The 17309-nt window shown below is 40.9% G+C and overlaps 1 protein-coding gene across 1 annotated transcript in view; it reads left to right on the top strand.

Annotated features, from left to right (window-relative positions):
• Positions 1-17309, top strand: part of atp8a1 (ATPase phospholipid transporting 8A1) — a 96056-nt gene that overhangs the window by 45905 nt on the left and 32842 nt on the right. The window contains exons 17-25 of the mRNA XM_061080061.1: positions 300-405; positions 2175-2257; positions 3701-3750; positions 4098-4167; positions 4775-4859; positions 5690-5829; positions 7990-8128; positions 12674-12738; positions 16374-16546. Coding sequence (XP_060936044.1) covers positions 300-405; positions 2175-2257; positions 3701-3750; positions 4098-4167; positions 4775-4859; positions 5690-5829; positions 7990-8128; positions 12674-12738; positions 16374-16546 — 911 coding nt within the window. The remainder of the gene's footprint in view (positions 1-299; positions 406-2174; positions 2258-3700; positions 3751-4097; positions 4168-4774; positions 4860-5689; positions 5830-7989; positions 8129-12673; positions 12739-16373; positions 16547-17309) is intronic.

Below are 17309 nucleotides of genomic sequence, written 5' to 3'. Positions count from 1 at the left end.
ATTAGTTTGATAAATTATGAATTCAATTTACAAAATGTTTGACTTAAGGAGAAAACCTTGTGAACTGTTCTGAAATAAGTCCGTGAACACTCATGAATAGATGTATTCTGTTCTGTTTGTGTGTGTCACATAAGTGCAGTTTATCAGCACAGATTTAATGATTCCCGCAGGCGGATCCAATGTCCTTTAAATGTCCTTTCTGCAGTAACTTTAGGCGCCCTACGGGTTGTTTTGTTTGTGCTTTGTTATGTTTTATTAAAGAACATAAAAAGTCAAAGTGCCCTTTCCTCTTCCTGCAGCCTACAGCTTCTGTCATCATGGAGTTCATGACCATGATGGCCATCTGTCACACTGCAGTCCCTGAGCGCACGGATGGAAAAATCACCTACCAGGCTGCGTCTCCAGGTACATCACACCTACATGAACACATGGGACCGTCAACATCCTAAATTTAAAAGTGTTGATTAGTGAGATAAGAAATTGTGGAAAGTTGCAGCTAATCAGATTTTAACTTTTATATCCAAAGCACATCAATAAAAGTGTTGGTCCCACATTCACACTGTTGTGTAGTTTGAGCCATCTAGAACTGGAGATGTATTTGGTATCACACTCTGGCTCATAATGCACAAAATGGCTTCATATCTGGAGGCTAGGAAGCCATCAAAGACAATTGCATTGCTGATGCTTCAGAAAACACTTTTCTAAAACAGGACATAATTATACCAGTTTTTTAAAATATGTTATTGAATAACATTAAAGCTGATCAGTGTTTGTTCTGTCTCAAACCTGACACTACATGTAGTACAAGCTGTACACGGTAAACTCTCTGTTGTAAGCGTAGAGATCCTTGACAGAAAGATAATCAAATCAAGATCCTGGCTGTTTGCTTATCTGCCAGGACGCAGTTCATCCTGATATTAGGAAGAAATAGAAATAAAGTCCTTAAGTTTTGCAGAGTTACAATGAAAACCTGAAACCCACCCACAAACAGACATCAACCGCAGTCCAAGCAGCAGCACCTGTGACTGTTCTCTCTGAAAGGAGGCACGAGTCGCACGAGAGCTGCAGGGTCTGATACTCTGGGTGTTGGATTACAGCCGCTGCCTTTCTGCAGCTCCGGGTAGACCTTGGTCCGGGTGCTTTGCATCAGTGATGCCTTGTGTCCTTGATATTTCCCTTTGTTGAGACGTTTAATTTTCCATCTGGTGACGTCTGTGCCTCAATGAATGGAACACACCACCACAGCCGGCAGGCACCAGTATTTCACAAAGGCATTTATATAATCATTAGTGCATGAGAGCCGGTAATCAAATAAAGGAATTAAATATCCTGTATACAAATTTCATGCTGTGTGTCACTTTGATTCTGGGATGCTCACTGTGATCTCTCAGTCTATCACATCCACAGCTGAATGTGATAGACTGAATCTCTCGCCAGTCAAGAAAACACCCGAAAGCATGTTAGAGGAAGTGAAATTAACTGAGGAGACTTCACCATTCAGACACTGAGTTGTTTCCTGAGTTTGAAGGAAAATGTCACAATGCTCGATCCATGGTCCACATGTAAAAGAAGAAGTAGCTCTATTGGGAAATATTTCAAATGATTATTATTGCCAAATTGTCTGTCATCAAATAGATCAATACTATAAGGATAGATTTCTTTTGCATTGATTAAAAAAGAAACGATTGGGCTCTTAACACGTATTGATTGATAAACAAGGTCACTCATTTCTACAAAGAAACACAGCTGCTTTTCAACTCACTTTTATTGCTTTTAAATAGTGAAATTCCTTCCTTTTTTTCCCCTTGATTGCGTAAAACAATCATGGCCTCATGGAGCTTTGGGGTTTGAAGCAGAGCGGGGAAATTGCTGTAGAGAGAAAAACTCGATAAGTGAACTGTAAAAAGCAAGCGGAGAGCTTTTTTCTCGCCCTGCAGCAGCCTCATACAAGCAGCCTCATACAAGCAGCCTCATACAAGCTGCAGCATAAGTTACCTGGTCCAGAGCTTTCACTTCTCTGCCCTCATTGTGGAAATATGTCGACTTGAAACAATGTCACTTAACAAATAGGACTGTGGGTTTAACCGTGAATGTCAGGTTCAGTATGTGTGTCAGTACTGGTGTCGATGTGTTATTGGTTTCTGTGACATTGTGGGTTACTGTTCCCTTTCTAGATGAAAGTGCTCTGGTGAAAGCGGCGCAGACCCTCGGCTTTGTGTTTTCTGGTCGAACCCCAGACACCGTCATTGGAGAAATGGTGAGTTGGACGACGCAGGTTTTATCAAAGGCGTCGAAGCTATTGTGCTGATGAATGGATTCACTTAATCTTAATGCTAGCACCTTGATCGTGTAGCACGACCTTAAACAAGAAAAATAAAGCCTGTGTGCTCACATGCAAATTGATCAGGAGACTAACAAGTATATTTCTCTCACTGATGAATTAAATAAGCAGCTAGGGACATAAAAGATAATGTGACTGTGTGTTGAGGAGGAACATTGTCCAAAGTCATGGTTTATCTAGGTGAGATTATAATTCTCTGTTTTGCAATAGCCGCTCAGATTTGGTGATGGTAAAACAACTGGTAACTTTCAGTACACCACACCTGCCTGATCGTCTGGTGATGAGAATAAATACTTCTGCTTCAGACCTCATCCATCAAACTTCCCCCTCCAACATTTCCCTCACAACCCCCCGAAAAACAAATATTTTGATTGAGAGCAATTTGCCAGACAACCAGCGGAGTTACTGCACCTGAGCAAGAAAAGGCCCCGCTCAGAATTGCCTGTAAAATATTAAATTGTGTTTACACCTACATTTTTCTGTGGATGAAACAAACAAGTTGTAATAGCTTTTGAGGTGCTGTGATGCTAGTTGTTAAGTTGTTATGCTAAGCTAAGCTACGCTAACCAGCTGGTGGTCACATGTACTTATTTATTGCCCAGTCATGACATTTTAAGGATCTTCTCATCAAACTCTCAGCTTGAAGTTAATTTTAAGTACCTCTTTAACCTCACTGCACATTCTATTTATTATTGTTCATGAAGCCATAGTAGAAGACGCGATCTGTAGAATATCTCAAGGCTGTAAACGTTGTGATTAATTCACCATCGTTGTTGTTTTGCTCAAATATTTCAAAACAGACCTTGACCTGAAACTAATATGCATAATACCAAAGAGAACTCAGCCTTCTGTATTCACGTGGGTCGCCCTGATGGGAAATAACAAATTGCACCTTGGCTGCCATTATATCCTGTGCTGATGCAGCGTGCGTCCTCTCCAGATCCCATCCTGTTGTTCCTTTAATTGGCTAACCTGATAATTGCTCTCAAAGAGGCACAAGGCTGAAAGGCCAGAGGCATTAACAAAATTTTCCACTGCTGAGAACATCTCGTCTCCAAGACGTTTGTCCATTTTCGTAACCTTTATTAGGCCCTCTAAAGCTCTCAGCGTCTATTTAATCACTCTGTCTTGTACCTTGCGCTCTCCACAATCAAGGAAGTTAATTGAATTTTACCTTGTTACTCTCCCTCCATCAGCCCAGCGCAGGCAACTGATAAACACATTTAAAGTGCAATCTGATTGGAGAAGAGTAGCAGGGTTGTCTTGTGCTACTTAAGATAAGTTGTCGGAGAAGAAGACGCCTTAGGTTGAGATTTCTCCCTTTGGGCTGTGTTAACTTGTCTTTCTCTTTGGATTTAGCTCGGAACAGAAGAGAGATACGAGCTGCTTCATGTGCTGGAGTTTACGAGGTACGTCTAAGACGCTAGCTTCTTTTTTTGTAATTATTATATTTACGACTGGAGGGTAATTTGTCATGCAACAGAAGATATTTGCTTTAACATGCTCAATAGAATCCTGTGCTATCAGACTTCATCATCTGACTTCAGCTCCTGTGATTTGCACTAATTAATTGTGATGGAGGTGGGATATCTTGTCACCAACCTCTTTGATTTCTAATTTCAGCAGACATATGCTAGCTCAAACAGTACGTGATAATTTGCTGTAGCAGCAGTAACACCTTGTAATGTGATTTCTCTCACTTGCATCTGCTCTTCCTCTCTGACTCTTTCCTTTCTTTTGCCTTTTTCTATCTCAGTGTGAGGAAGAGGATGTCCGTCATCATGCGCACCGCGTCTGGGAAGATCCGCCTTTACTGCAAAGGAGCTGTGAGTGTCTGTCTCTCTCCATGGCAACGCATGACAGCTCGTCACCATCACCACCTCCACCACAAACACAAATGTCGAGTGCTCTGCTCCCTTATTGCCTCTCGCTCTCTAGTCAGGAACTCTCCGCTATGAGCAGCGGCATAAAGCAAGAACAATAAATTTCACACATGTGTACTACAAAATAATGTAGAGACAAACATTATGTTTCACAGTAAGGGGCTCAAAACTACAAATTTCCCAAGTGCTCTCAATTCACAGTAGCAGAAGAATCTAGAACTGATGGATGTAGGTTTATAAGAAAACAATATTTTTGGTGCAATTGTAATGACTGTGGAGCATGTACTCAATATTCTGTTTGAGGATCTGATCAAATTGAGTCAAATGAAGGAATTGGTGCAGGTATAGTTACATAGCCTTGTCAAGTTTATCAAAGGTTAGTATTGTTCATGTTATATCAATATAATAATATTATATCATCTTCTCATCAGGAAGAAAATGGTTTTAAAAAAAAAGGAAAACATAAAGTGTAACTCATAGTATTTGTTTTGGAGGGTCTTGACTTTCATCTGTGGTTGTCAGTAACCAGTGAGTGTTTGTTTTTGCTCAGGATACGGTGATCTACGACCGACTGGCAGACAGCTCTAGGTACAAAGAGATCACATTGAAGCACCTGGAACAGTTTGCCACTGAGGGTGAGTGGAATAACATCGCCCCCTGTCTGCCAAAAGTAAAATGTCTCAAATGTCTGCATTCCACCATTTCTTACCCTTACCTCATCACCACTTTTGTCGCCGACTGCAGCAGACGAAGCTGTTCTGTTTCCTCAGCTTATCCTCATGTGAAATTATTAACAATCAGTCTGAATGTGAGAGTAAACTGAAGGAACATTAGTCTGAGGCAGTGGAGCTGAGAGAAACTGCATCAGTCTTTTTCTGTGTCCATACTGCCCCCCTGTGAGACACATGCAAAATGATGTCATTGGGAATAGTTGATATAGGCTAAATATAGCATCCAGGACAGATTGTGAAGATCTTCAGTCCCAGTCTTTTGAAGAGGCCTGAATAATACATTACAACTTTTAGCCTCAGAGTTACCACAGAGACAGAGGAACACAGTTATAATCACATACATTACATAAACAATTACTGATATAGGACACAATTATTATGATCATTTTATCTAAATCAAGATCAGCAGCATCAGCATTTGAAGACATCGTCATAAAGACATGATACATATGTGTCTATAATGTTTGTAATTGCTTCATCAGCATATTACATTTTTTATCATATTGACTGTTGGGGAAGGAGATGAACCTCTGTGCTGTGGTTTTCCTCTTTAATATTTCAATCTATTGATGCACTGATCTAATGTAGTGACATAATCTCACGAAAAATGCTCCTAACTAATCAAGAATTGGTGTAAACGATTTATCCGTCAAATGTTCTCAACTACAAATTAAATACATATATACACACAGTTAATGAATAGGCATTGACCTGATGCTGTTTCCTTCATCCAGGGCTTCGCACTCTCTGCTTCGCGGTGGCTGACATCAGTGAGTCAACCTATCAGAATTGGCTGGAGATCCACCAAAGAGCCTGCACCTCCCTGCAGAACAGAGCCCTCAAAATGGAAGAGAGCTACGAACTGATAGAGAAGGTTTGTAAAGTGAAATACTGTGAGATATGTTTTACAGGCCCATTAATTATGTTTAGTACATTCAGTAGATAAAGTTTGTGACATTATGCACTCTTTATTTGTGGCTGCATGCACTCTTTACCTCGTACACATCATACTTTGTGTACATCTTTATAAACATACTTTATAGCCACCTGTGCATCTGCAGAAAAACAAACCTGAAATGACGATCTCTTTTTAATTAAGAGTGTTTTGTAATCAAACCTGGAAACCTGTAAAACTTCACAAAAATAAGTGCTTGTTTGTGTGAGTGATTCCAGCCTTGAGCAGCAGGTAGGTTTGTTTTTCTGCGAGGTGGGTCTATGTGGAAGCACGAGTCAAACACAGGAAGCCGCAGTCGTAAATCAACCACTTGGCACGTTCACGGCCGCTCCTGGTCGTCCAAAACAAATGGAGGCAATCAATCATGAAACCAACACAAAAGCTCTCAGAGAGGTTAATGTGATGTGCGGTGCTTAATGGGCAGAGTGTGTTACTGATGCTATCGGGGGTTTCAGGGCCTGTCGCTCCTGAGGGCAGCTCATACTTAAACATGCACCCAGTGAAGCCACAGGGGGGCACAATGGAGCTGCAGGAAGATTTGCATTCATCTGCAGTTACTCCTTTACAGACAAAATGTTTGAATAAAAATGTGATACATTTCAGATTGTGCAGTCTTGATAGGAAATGGCTGATCATTTAAAATAATTCATTTTTTAAAGTATTTTGTATTGCAAATCTATTTCATTATATCCTTCAATTGATTATTATTCTTAAAAAATATATGTTAATAATTTCCATTATTTTACAGGGCTTCTACAGGGACTTAAAAAGTTGAGAAAAGTCTAAAATGGAATAATCTGAATTTTCTCCTTTTAAAAGTAAATATGTTATAATATAGCATTGTTCTCTACTAGGCGACTTCTCCTTATCTTCAATTATTGGAAAGTAATTCCGGGACCATGACACATCTGTTGTCAAATTGATCTCATAGGTCTTAATTTTGATGTTTTATGTTATGGTAAAAGTCTTAAATTCAACTTATTGAAACCTGCAGAATCCCTGTTTTTACTTTAGAGAGCTCTAACATAGTCGGTTGGTGAATCATATCCCCTCGTCAATCATCAGACAGTGACTGTAGGTTTCCAGATTCCTAATTTGGCGTAGGTACATGTAAAGTAAACAACTCCAATCTTTGAAGGGAAAGTTTCTCATTAACTTGATGATTGACTGATTCGTTGAATCTTGAATGGATTATGTCTTGACTGAACTTTCACTTTACCTCAGTCAACGAGCTATAACTGGACAGTGTTTTTCAGGACAATCAAAAGAGCAGGGTTGAAAGCAGCAGGTAGAAAACACCAGTTCTTTAGTCTCCTTTACTTCAGCCTCTGTTTTATATTAGAAACAGAGAAACTAAACAGGAATTTTGGTAAACCTACCAACACCAGACAAAGTCTACCACTATTATGCTACTGATGTTATCGTTCCACCTTAGCTAGGGGCTTGAAATCCTGATCCAAGTGGTTTTTGTTTCATAATCCACAAAAAGTGCCCCTGACAACAACAGGAACTATAGAACAATTCACATCCAGCAAATAGTGGAAGAGGGCTCATCAGATATAGCCCATGTCCTTCCCCAGGCACATTTTTTTGTGCTGTGTGGTTCTCAATGATTAGAGAGGACAGAGCTACAGACGCACAGGCAGCAGGGCTCAGGTCACAACTTAAAGAGCTTCCCCTGCCTTTCCTTCTGCCGCTGGCTCCCGTCTCCCCTCCACCCCTGGGTCTCGTCAAATCTCTGGCCCCGTGATGGGCTAATGCGAGGCCACAACCAGCCCCAGCGAACCGCCGGGTTTCCTGGGAAAAACACCAACTGTATTTTGTGGGTGCGCTTGTGTGGGAGAGATTTTGTCCACAGCTACACACACACATGTAAGGGCACAGTAACTGATCCAAAACCCCTTAAGCCTGTGGAGTTTTTTCTCTCTGGGTGATAAACAAGAGCAGCTGATGAGGGGGGGAGCGAGTGAGTGAGTGACACAATCCTGGTTCACATGTTTCTCTGACACATGACGTTTTAAAGGCCTTCCTCTGTTATGGTCACCACTCACCGACTTTATTTTTTTTTTCCTGGTGTAGAACCTGCAGCTCCTGGGGGCCACGGCGATTGAGGACAAGCTTCAGGATAAAGTGCCCGAGACTATAGAGACTCTGATGAAGGCTGACATCAAGATCTGGATCCTGACTGGGGACAAACAGGAAACAGCCATCAATATTGGTGAGAAGGAACAGTAATATGTTGGATCTCTGTATTATATAAACAGGCGTCTGTTTTATCACCAGAATGATTGGAGGCAATACCAACAAAAATACACTTGCAGACCTGGAAGCTTGAATCTGACTCTCCCACTTTTAAGCACAGTGTGTTAAAAAGCCTTTTATGCTTAAACAAAACACATTTTGAAGCTGGAAATAAGCTCAGTGCTCCACCCAGCTGTCACACAGCGGGCAGATGCTGGGAATGCAGATGAACTTGTGGTGGTGATACTGACAGATGAGCCTCCATACCATCACACAGTGGGCTTGAGTTAATAAAAGTAGTCACGTTACTCAGAGGGACAATAATAATCCCTTGTTTTGTAAATGCAACAATGGCTGAAACTCTTTACAAGGGACCATGTGCGGCTGCAGATATATGATACTGTTGTGAGCAGAAAACCTACATACTGCTCCCTTAAATTTCTACTATATTTCAAACCCTAAACCTCCAACTTGCAATGCTGACTTTTTGCAAAATATACTCTGACTGAGCATTCCACTCCTAAAACATTGCTGGACTAAGATAGTAAGTTTAAAATGTATTAAAATTGATGCATCAGAAAAATTGAAAGTCAAAGCTTTCGTCTTCTTTGTCAAGCTGGTGCGTGATTTGCCCATAATGAAACTTTTTTGGCCCTGAGATTAAAGTGTGTTTTACTAGTTGTAGCTAATACATCCTTGGGCATCCAGGCTCCAGCAGAGAGCATTAGCTATAGAGGTCTTTAATGACTTTCATACTCATGGTCTTCTGCACAAACCAACTCTGATTCAAGCGTTATTCATCTAGATATTTAGCCTGCTAGAAATGCAGCTATGGTGAACAAAGTGTTGGCGAGCCTCTTGAAATGCATCTCTGGTGAGTTCACACGTAGTGACTAGTGACCGCTTATCCAACGTTTGGCTCAGATTCTGGGTTTTTGTTGGCAACTTCCAAAATTTGTCTGGAAAATCGGTCTAAGAATCGTGTAGTGAGAACAGGACAGAAGCCTCAACTTTACAATGCTCTCTCCAGAGCCATAGCTTTAAAACACTTAAATCACACATACAGAGCAATTATAGTCATACTCCTCAAGACCTGTCAACAGACCCGATGTTTAATGCTGAATCAATGCAGTGAGATAACTCTAAAGGCATAATCAAGCTTATTGTAGAAAGTCACAGAAGACATTTTACAAGAATTTATGATCACTATACTAAACTTGTGTAAAAGTGGGGGAGTTTCCCTTTAATAGAAAATCGTTAATAAGCATTTGCACCACATTTTCTCATTAAGCTTTGTGTGTAGATACACACTCTACTCCTGTGTTTGCGCTTGGTCTCAAACCAGATGAAAAGTCCCTGGTAAACCTGATCCGTGCTGTGACAGATTGTCCTTGAGCCTGTGACAGGTATTCCAGTCAGCCCTCTGGTCATTCTTCACCCAGCGAGACAAACTACTGACAAGCTGAGTGCTTGTCTGTCACACATATCTAGCAAAAGCATCTGTCGCAGAATGCAAGATGATGTATGAGCAAGCTGCACTGACATGAAAAGCACAACATGCGTATGTACACAAGCAGGCACCTCTCACGTATCCGGTTCCCCGAGAGGCTTTAACCCTGCAGATGCTATCAGAAAGGTGAAAGACTAATTCTGTTCTGCCAGTTGAGCTTTGAATTCCTTTAATATATCTTGGTTCTTGGATCTGGTTTATTACCACGATGGGCCAATTCACAACATAGATTTCAGAAAAATAGATCTGAAAAGTACCTCCACTTGTGGCTTATACCTTCCACTGTGGCCTGACTGAATCGGCCCTTTGTGCCCACTGTGCCCAGATGTGAGGAGGCTCTGCAGAAGCACAGGCTCACTGCAAGTATTTTTACAAGTCCACCATTTGACAGAGTTGCTCCGTAAAATCGTCCTTCAATATTGACATTGTTTTTACTGTTTTCCTCACTGAAAGGTGATCCTCCATTTCCAGGGTTAATGGTGCACCGGTTCTGACACATTGAACCGGTGAATTCAGCCGATCGCATTGAGATCTGTCTTCATTTCACGGTGGCCTGAACCACCCAGATGCCGAACTTGGCACAGAATGATGAACTCTTGGCACATAACACATACTGTATTTATGAAATTGAAGTAGGGAAAGTCAGTCTGATCTGACGCTGTAAAGACTGTTATTGTTCCAGTCTGTTGTCTTTAATCCTGAACCATCATGACACAATGTACAGTACCTACTCTGACACCACATGTCTGGCTGCCGCGGGAAAGAGCAATGTTTGCTCTGGGACATGCTCCCAGAGCTGTGAGCTGTTTGAGGGGAGTTATGCGTACGTAATGCTCAGGACAGGTATGAGCCAGAACTCAATGAAAGGACAGTGGCTGCTGGTAAACTTGTTAGCGACTCACTTTCCTGGAGGTATGACTGAGGAGAAGCACACAAATAATGTGTGGATTTGGCCAGAGGATACATCGTCCCCCTTAAGCAGTGATAAGTGGAAGAGTAAATCCAACTCCTTATCTGCCTTCAAGTATATATGTTGTTTAAATAGAAAATGCACTTGCACACATCGTCATAAAATAAGGTGTGATTTTTATCGTGAAGCAGTGAAAAGTGAACTGCTTGATTGAACCCGGTCTGAAGTAAACGGCTCAGCATTTAACTGTTATTTTGAGGGAGCATTATTCAGATAGTAAAAGAGCCTTTATAGCTGCTTGTTAAACAGCATAGACTCTACATGTTAACATGGGGATCGAGCCGGCGGTAGTGAGGTCAAGCCAATTAATTAGCTCAACCAACCATGAGCCAGTCTTGGCTGTCAATCATGCTGTTTCACCTTTTTTAATAGCATCAAATAACTTATTAAAAATCAAACTTACCATGAAAACTTGAACACAAATGAAATAAACTATCCTTGAGAAAAAATGTCTTTGTCAAACATTTGATTTGACTCGAGTTTCGTCCATGTCCCATACATTAACATGGGCGAGTGGGGATTTATGACCTATACTGCAGCCAGCCACCAGGTGGCGAGAAACGCACCTCACTTTCAAAGGGAATGAGAGATGCACTCAAACATGAACATTTGAAGCACGAGCCAAGCACAGCAACTTTTATTACTTGTATTAAATTAGCAAAAGTAGAATTTCACACGTCCTAAATGCACTTCGTTAAAATGCAGCCCAATGTGCAACCCATTTTAAAGTGCCTTCTGTGGCTGTAGAATTTCTTCTTTTTAATTGTTGCTTGCGAGGCAACGTCCCTGTGACACCAGTGTCGTGATTACACATTCCTCATTTCCTGTGGGAGCAGTGTTCAGTTCCGCCTGAGGTGGAGAAAGAACAGGAATTCAGCTTTCTCTGGTGAAATAAAAAAAGAGGCAGTTTGGCTGGAGTCAAATGAGCTGAAGGTAAACACATTAAGCGGAAGGGCTGTGGCAGGGGGAAGGGGTAAAGACAGTGTTCAGATGTGGAGACATGTTCCACACACAGGCAAATTTTTGGACTTTTGCACCTTTGCACTTAAGAAAACAATCTGCCAGACCCCCAGACCCCAACCCTGTTTGGTTTTGACTCTGGGGTGAAACCTACTCACCTCCTGATGCAAGGCCCCCTCCGTGTGTGTTTGTGTGTGTGTGTGTGTGTGTGTGTGTGTGTGTGTGTGTGTTTTTGAGTGTGTGTACTACTGTGTGTACAACGGAGTCTGAATCGTGCTGTGTGTTTTCTGCATTATCTTATCTCAGTTTAACTCACAGAAAATACCACCCATATATTCACAAAACACAGACTTTCTGTTAACCACCTTAAAGAAACAAAAAATCTCTTTCCAGACAGAAGCAAAGTGTTGAAGCCCACAAATATTCATGTGGTTATGCCACAGACGGCAGCTTTTTCATGCAGCCACGGTTTGAAAACTGAAGGCTTCAGTCCTGGTCGGAGAAACATTTTTGTTTTCCCCAATGAGCGGCTCGCTCTACCACCTTGCTGGTGACCCTGAGCATCTGTCCCAGCCAAGAGCTGAGGGGAACGCTCCCCAGAGAGCCATGTTGGGTAACTCAGAGTTGTAACTGCCTATTAAAACAGGAAACTGACAAACCCTTGTAAACCAAACTCATTAGTCATGTCCCGAAACACTGAGCTCTGAGCTGTAACATTTTAATAAGTATCCTTTAAAATGTATTGCTGCATCCTGAGGTATCCCTTATTTATTCGATCATGTTTATTTTTGTATCTTTTGTTGTATGTCTCTGTTTGTCTTTGTGTCTCTGTTTGTCTTTGTGTCTCTGTTTGTCTGTGTGTCTGTTTGCTGTGTTTTGTCCCCACACAGAGAGGTTGACAGCTACAGGGAATTATTTAAACTAAAGCAAACTACAGATCGATGTAGTAACTGAAGAGTTGTTTAGCGGATTTAAATATTTTCTTCCTGTCTCCAGGCTCAACATCCAGTGTTTTGTTAAATCTGATACGTTTGCTCTTTACAACCTGATGTGTCATCCTGTTTTTCTCTTTTTCACTGCAGGACATTCCTGCAAGCTGCTGACCAAGAACATGGGAATGCTTGTGATCAACGAAGACACTCTGGATGTGAGTATTTAGCCTTTTTCTCTTTTAATGATCTGACGTACTTACATTAAAAATTAACCACCTAGCCGAAGAACATTAAGCTCACCATTGTTGGCTTCTTTCAATGGTGAGAAACAAACTAAGTAACCTGAATATGATTTAGATTATACACACATCCTGTAGCTTCCAGGAAAATGTTGAAAGTTAATTGCATGTCTTAAAGCATCTTAACAGTAACAGACAAGATGGATTTATGCCAACGTAAAGGCAGATTTTAATCAGAATACAGAGCAATATACTGATTTAATTTCTGGCAGCCATTATATACAGTTCTAGTGGACATGGAGATTTTCTATTCTCTTAAAAGTGCACACGAGTTAAAACAATAACCAACAAATATTTCCACATAATTGTCACTGTGATATTAAAGGCAAAAATGTAAAGTGGGGTCACTCATGAGAATAATAAGCCCCTCATCTCCTCGCCTAATCCCCGTTTAGAAACTGAATAGATATGGCCACAGGGAGCCTTATACACACACAGACACATGCACACACACTCACACTGAGCCAACACGCATCCCAAATCTGCCGTCAACATCTTTAAGACACCCAGCTGAGAAGTCTGTTGACCCCCCGGCAGGAGAGCCTTGTCTGTTGTTTCTAAGATTGAAAAGGGCGAGTCCCTGCACCTCCATCAGGGGGAACAACTGAGCAGAGGAGCCGCAGATGGAAGAGAAACTTGACTAGGTTCAGTTTGTCGGGCGAGAAAGGGGGGAAACGGCGAGAAGAAGTGAATAAAGCAGGAGAAAGCAGCAGGGGGTGTTCAGAGTTGATGACTGATGGCCTTCACTCTGTCAGCCAGTCGTTAAGCTTGATAAATAGAGTCGAGGTAGAAATCCGGGGTCGGTGCATTCATAAAGCACATGAACCGGCGCTTTGAAATGTCAGCTCCCATTCTCCTGTGGTTGAGCAGATGCTTACATAAGGCAGTTTGTTAGAAGGTGGAGAGAGAAAACTCTCCTGCAGGACGACGGCGGCCCAGAGAACAGAGGACCAGGCAGCAGCGCTGGTAATTCTGAGCGCTCTCATGCTACGAAACAGAGTAATTGGAGCATGTCTTCCCTCCTTGCTGTGTTTAGAAATACTGTAGTTATCAAAGGGGGGACAGAGTTTTCGACATCCCCTGTACTAAATCTTACTTGAACTTAAATTCCCAGAGTAAAACTCAGCCTCCAGGGGAGGATTAGGTCATTTTAACAAGCTTTGTCTTACACTCAGTGTGTTTAATCATTTAGAGAACTTACAGCACTTATTGAGGATTAGTATATTAATCATCAGCCAGTCAACCCTCTTTTTTTTAAATTTTCACATCATTTATTTCTATAAAATAGTTTTGTCTTTTATTACAATAAAACATTGAAAAAGAGAGATGAAAATGTATTGATACAAAAATCCTATTTAAACTAAATATCTGTAGCACAAAGAGATTTTTAACTGTTGATGCTTTTGAATGTTTTCAATGAGATGTAATGGTAAAACAGTTCATGTCCACATACTTCCAACTCTGGTGGAACATCCTCAGAGTCCAAGACAGATGATGACACTATGTTCATACAAATGTCCAGATTCCACATCATGAGTGTCACGTCCTGTTGGCCATATCACTCAAGGCCTATATCAACAATGGAGCTCAGTCTTTATGGGAAAGCTCTTGTGGATTTTCTGAACGGACGCCACATACCCACTCCAAAACCAAACACTAGCTCGTCACATAGGCTGAACTGGTCATTATAGCCATAACAAAAAAGGTTTTAGGACGAGACATGTAGCATTAGAGCTAAAATTCCTGAGTGTAAATTGGGGGGGAAATGGCTGCTCTACTTGAGGAAATGGTAAACTCAGCTTATCACAGTATGTGATTAATAGATTGTGCCCCAAACAGAGCGAATCCTTTCTCATGCATTAGATTCTCCAGCTCTCACACATGCACACATGCATGCACATGCAAACACACACTAAGACGTCATCTATCCCAGATAGAGCAGCTATAAATTTTGGCTTGTGGTTGATTATAGACATCAACTTTGACCTACTCTGACCTTTGCTTGCACACACACACACACACACACACTCAGTCGTATCTCCATGACACAAGACATTATATTGATTTACCTTCACTTCCTTGAGACTTCAACCATAACCGTGACTTGCTTGACCCAAACCCTTAACTTAAATATAACCTCACCATAACCTTAAAACATGTTTTCACCTCAACACTTTATAATTTACTCTGAGGATTCGTCGTCACAGTGTAAACAGATTTAGGTCCTCACAACATGAGTAATACCTGGACCACACACACACACACACACACCCGTAGACTGTGGTACTGGCCTGTCTGCTGCTCACCATCTCGTGCTGTTTTACACACTCCATCAGGGATGGCTAAGTCTTCGCAGCTGCTTTCTGCTTGTATCCTCTTGCTCGGTTTCTCTCCTCTGTTAATCCATCATCTCTTTCTTTGCGTGTCTCTCACTCTCCGTCTCTGGCTTTGTGAAACGTAAAGCCGCTTTCTCCAAATATTTCCTTTAAGCTGGGGTTTCAAAGTTTTGTTATGCCAAGCGAATGTAGCATGGTCCCCTGGTACGATCTAAATGCTTTGACATTTCTGACCTCAACACCAGGCTTTGCCCCCTCCCTCCGCCATTCTCGTTAATGACCGCATTTTTTTTTAATGATTACAGCTGTTTGAGCATCTGCTTGGCCCATTATGTTTGATACCAGGCATCGAATCTGCTCAGTCAAGTCCGTCTTTCTCACTTTTGAAAGTAATTCAAGCCCTAAACTTCCTATTTCTCCTCTCCTTTAGAAAGCTTTAATATTGCAAACAACATAATTTTCTATGTTGTCCGAAACTAAAGCATTTACATTATATTGTGTGTCAGTTTGTACTGAATTATTCATGAAGGTATTGAATCATTTGTACCGTAACATTTGCTGAATATTACCATGGCAACATTCTAAACATTATTTCAAGTGCTTCTCTTGAGGATGAGTTTTAATTTTAAAGGAAAATATACATCTACCTCATCCATGTATCCCCTGGAAAATATTTCCATACAGAAATTGGTTTTATTGTCTAATGGCTTCCCCATCTGTGGGGAAGATGACTGAATGATGAATACAATGATGATGATCTCACCAGGACACTAAATCCTCCTGTCAGTCTCATATTTATAGATTTTCATCATCAATCATCATCATAGCTGTATTCAGTGAATAAGCAAACACTGTACATTTGCAAAGCTCGACTATGTTATCACCTCATTGCTGAGGTCTGACTGTGAGAATCATGGGAAATAGTATAAATATATAAAATATCAAGAGCAGCTGCTCTGCAGCATTTGGGGAATTGAATTGGATGGATCTGTCTTATCTGTTTGAAACTAATGTTATTTTAAACTAGATGAACACTTTGGAGCCAAGACAATGATTTTCTGATTAGATATTAATGAACTTAAGTGTTTTGATGTAATATTATCCTTTAAATGTAAATGGCAAATGTGAATTCTTTGTGTTGTCCATAAGCTTGAAAGCATAATAAGTAAAAAAAAAAAAAAAAAGATATGTAATGAAATGTTTTCCATCACACAGGGAACAAGGGAACTACTCAGCCACCACTGTGGGATGCTGGGAGATGCCCTCTACAAGGAAAATGACTTTGCTCTCATTATTGATGGGAAGACTCTGAAATACGCCCTTTCGTTCGGAGTGCAGCAGTACTTCCTGGACCTCGCCCTCTCCTGTAAAGCTGTCATATGCTGCAGGTAAGATTTACCCCTGAAAAAAATTCAAATAAAACTCAAACATTTATTCCACTTACAAGAGAAAGAACAAAGACACTGTTCTTGTTGCTTCCTGAATCTTTTTGCGTGTTTAAAAAACTCCTACACTACTTATTTTTACAAGAAAACAAATGATGTTTTAAATACCTGGACCATCAAAGCTGGGGAAACTGATATACAAATGTCATGAGTTGTCTTGAAAAACTCGAAGGAAAGTCAGAGCAAGCCAGACACTGAAGCAGGGATGCAACAAATGATCAATACATTAACTGGGTCGTCTTTAAGATGTCAGTAAATAGTAAAAGATTGTCCATCACACAACCTCAGAGGCCAATGTCATCATCCAAAACCAGAGGGTGTTAATTTTACAGTGGAATAAAACAGAAGAGCAGCAAAATCTCACTTTCTCTGAGAAGCTGGAAATGGGTTTGAGGTTTTAAATGAGTTTAAAAGCTATATGGTTGAACTATAAAATATAATGTCTTCGCTGCAAAGGTCAACTACATTTTTTATGGCAGCGGTGTAAAAAGTGGGATAGTTTGAATTTAAATGGTAACTTTCAACATCATGAAGGTGCACTCACTGTTGACTTGCCCTGGCCACATAAATAATAAGAAGTGCTTACTCAAGCAACCATGACGGGGACTGGGGCCAGAAGTCAGAAACCATGTTTTCAGAATAACATCGAAGTTTCAGATACTGCACTATGACTCCAATTTGTATTTACCCTGCGACTACCCTCTGC

This window comes from Limanda limanda, chromosome 10, assembly GCF_963576545.1.
Source record: "Limanda limanda chromosome 10, fLimLim1.1, whole genome shotgun sequence".
NCBI lineage: Eukaryota > Metazoa > Chordata > Actinopteri > Pleuronectiformes > Pleuronectidae > Limanda > Limanda limanda.
This window is presented reverse-complemented; position numbering and strand designations above follow the sequence as displayed.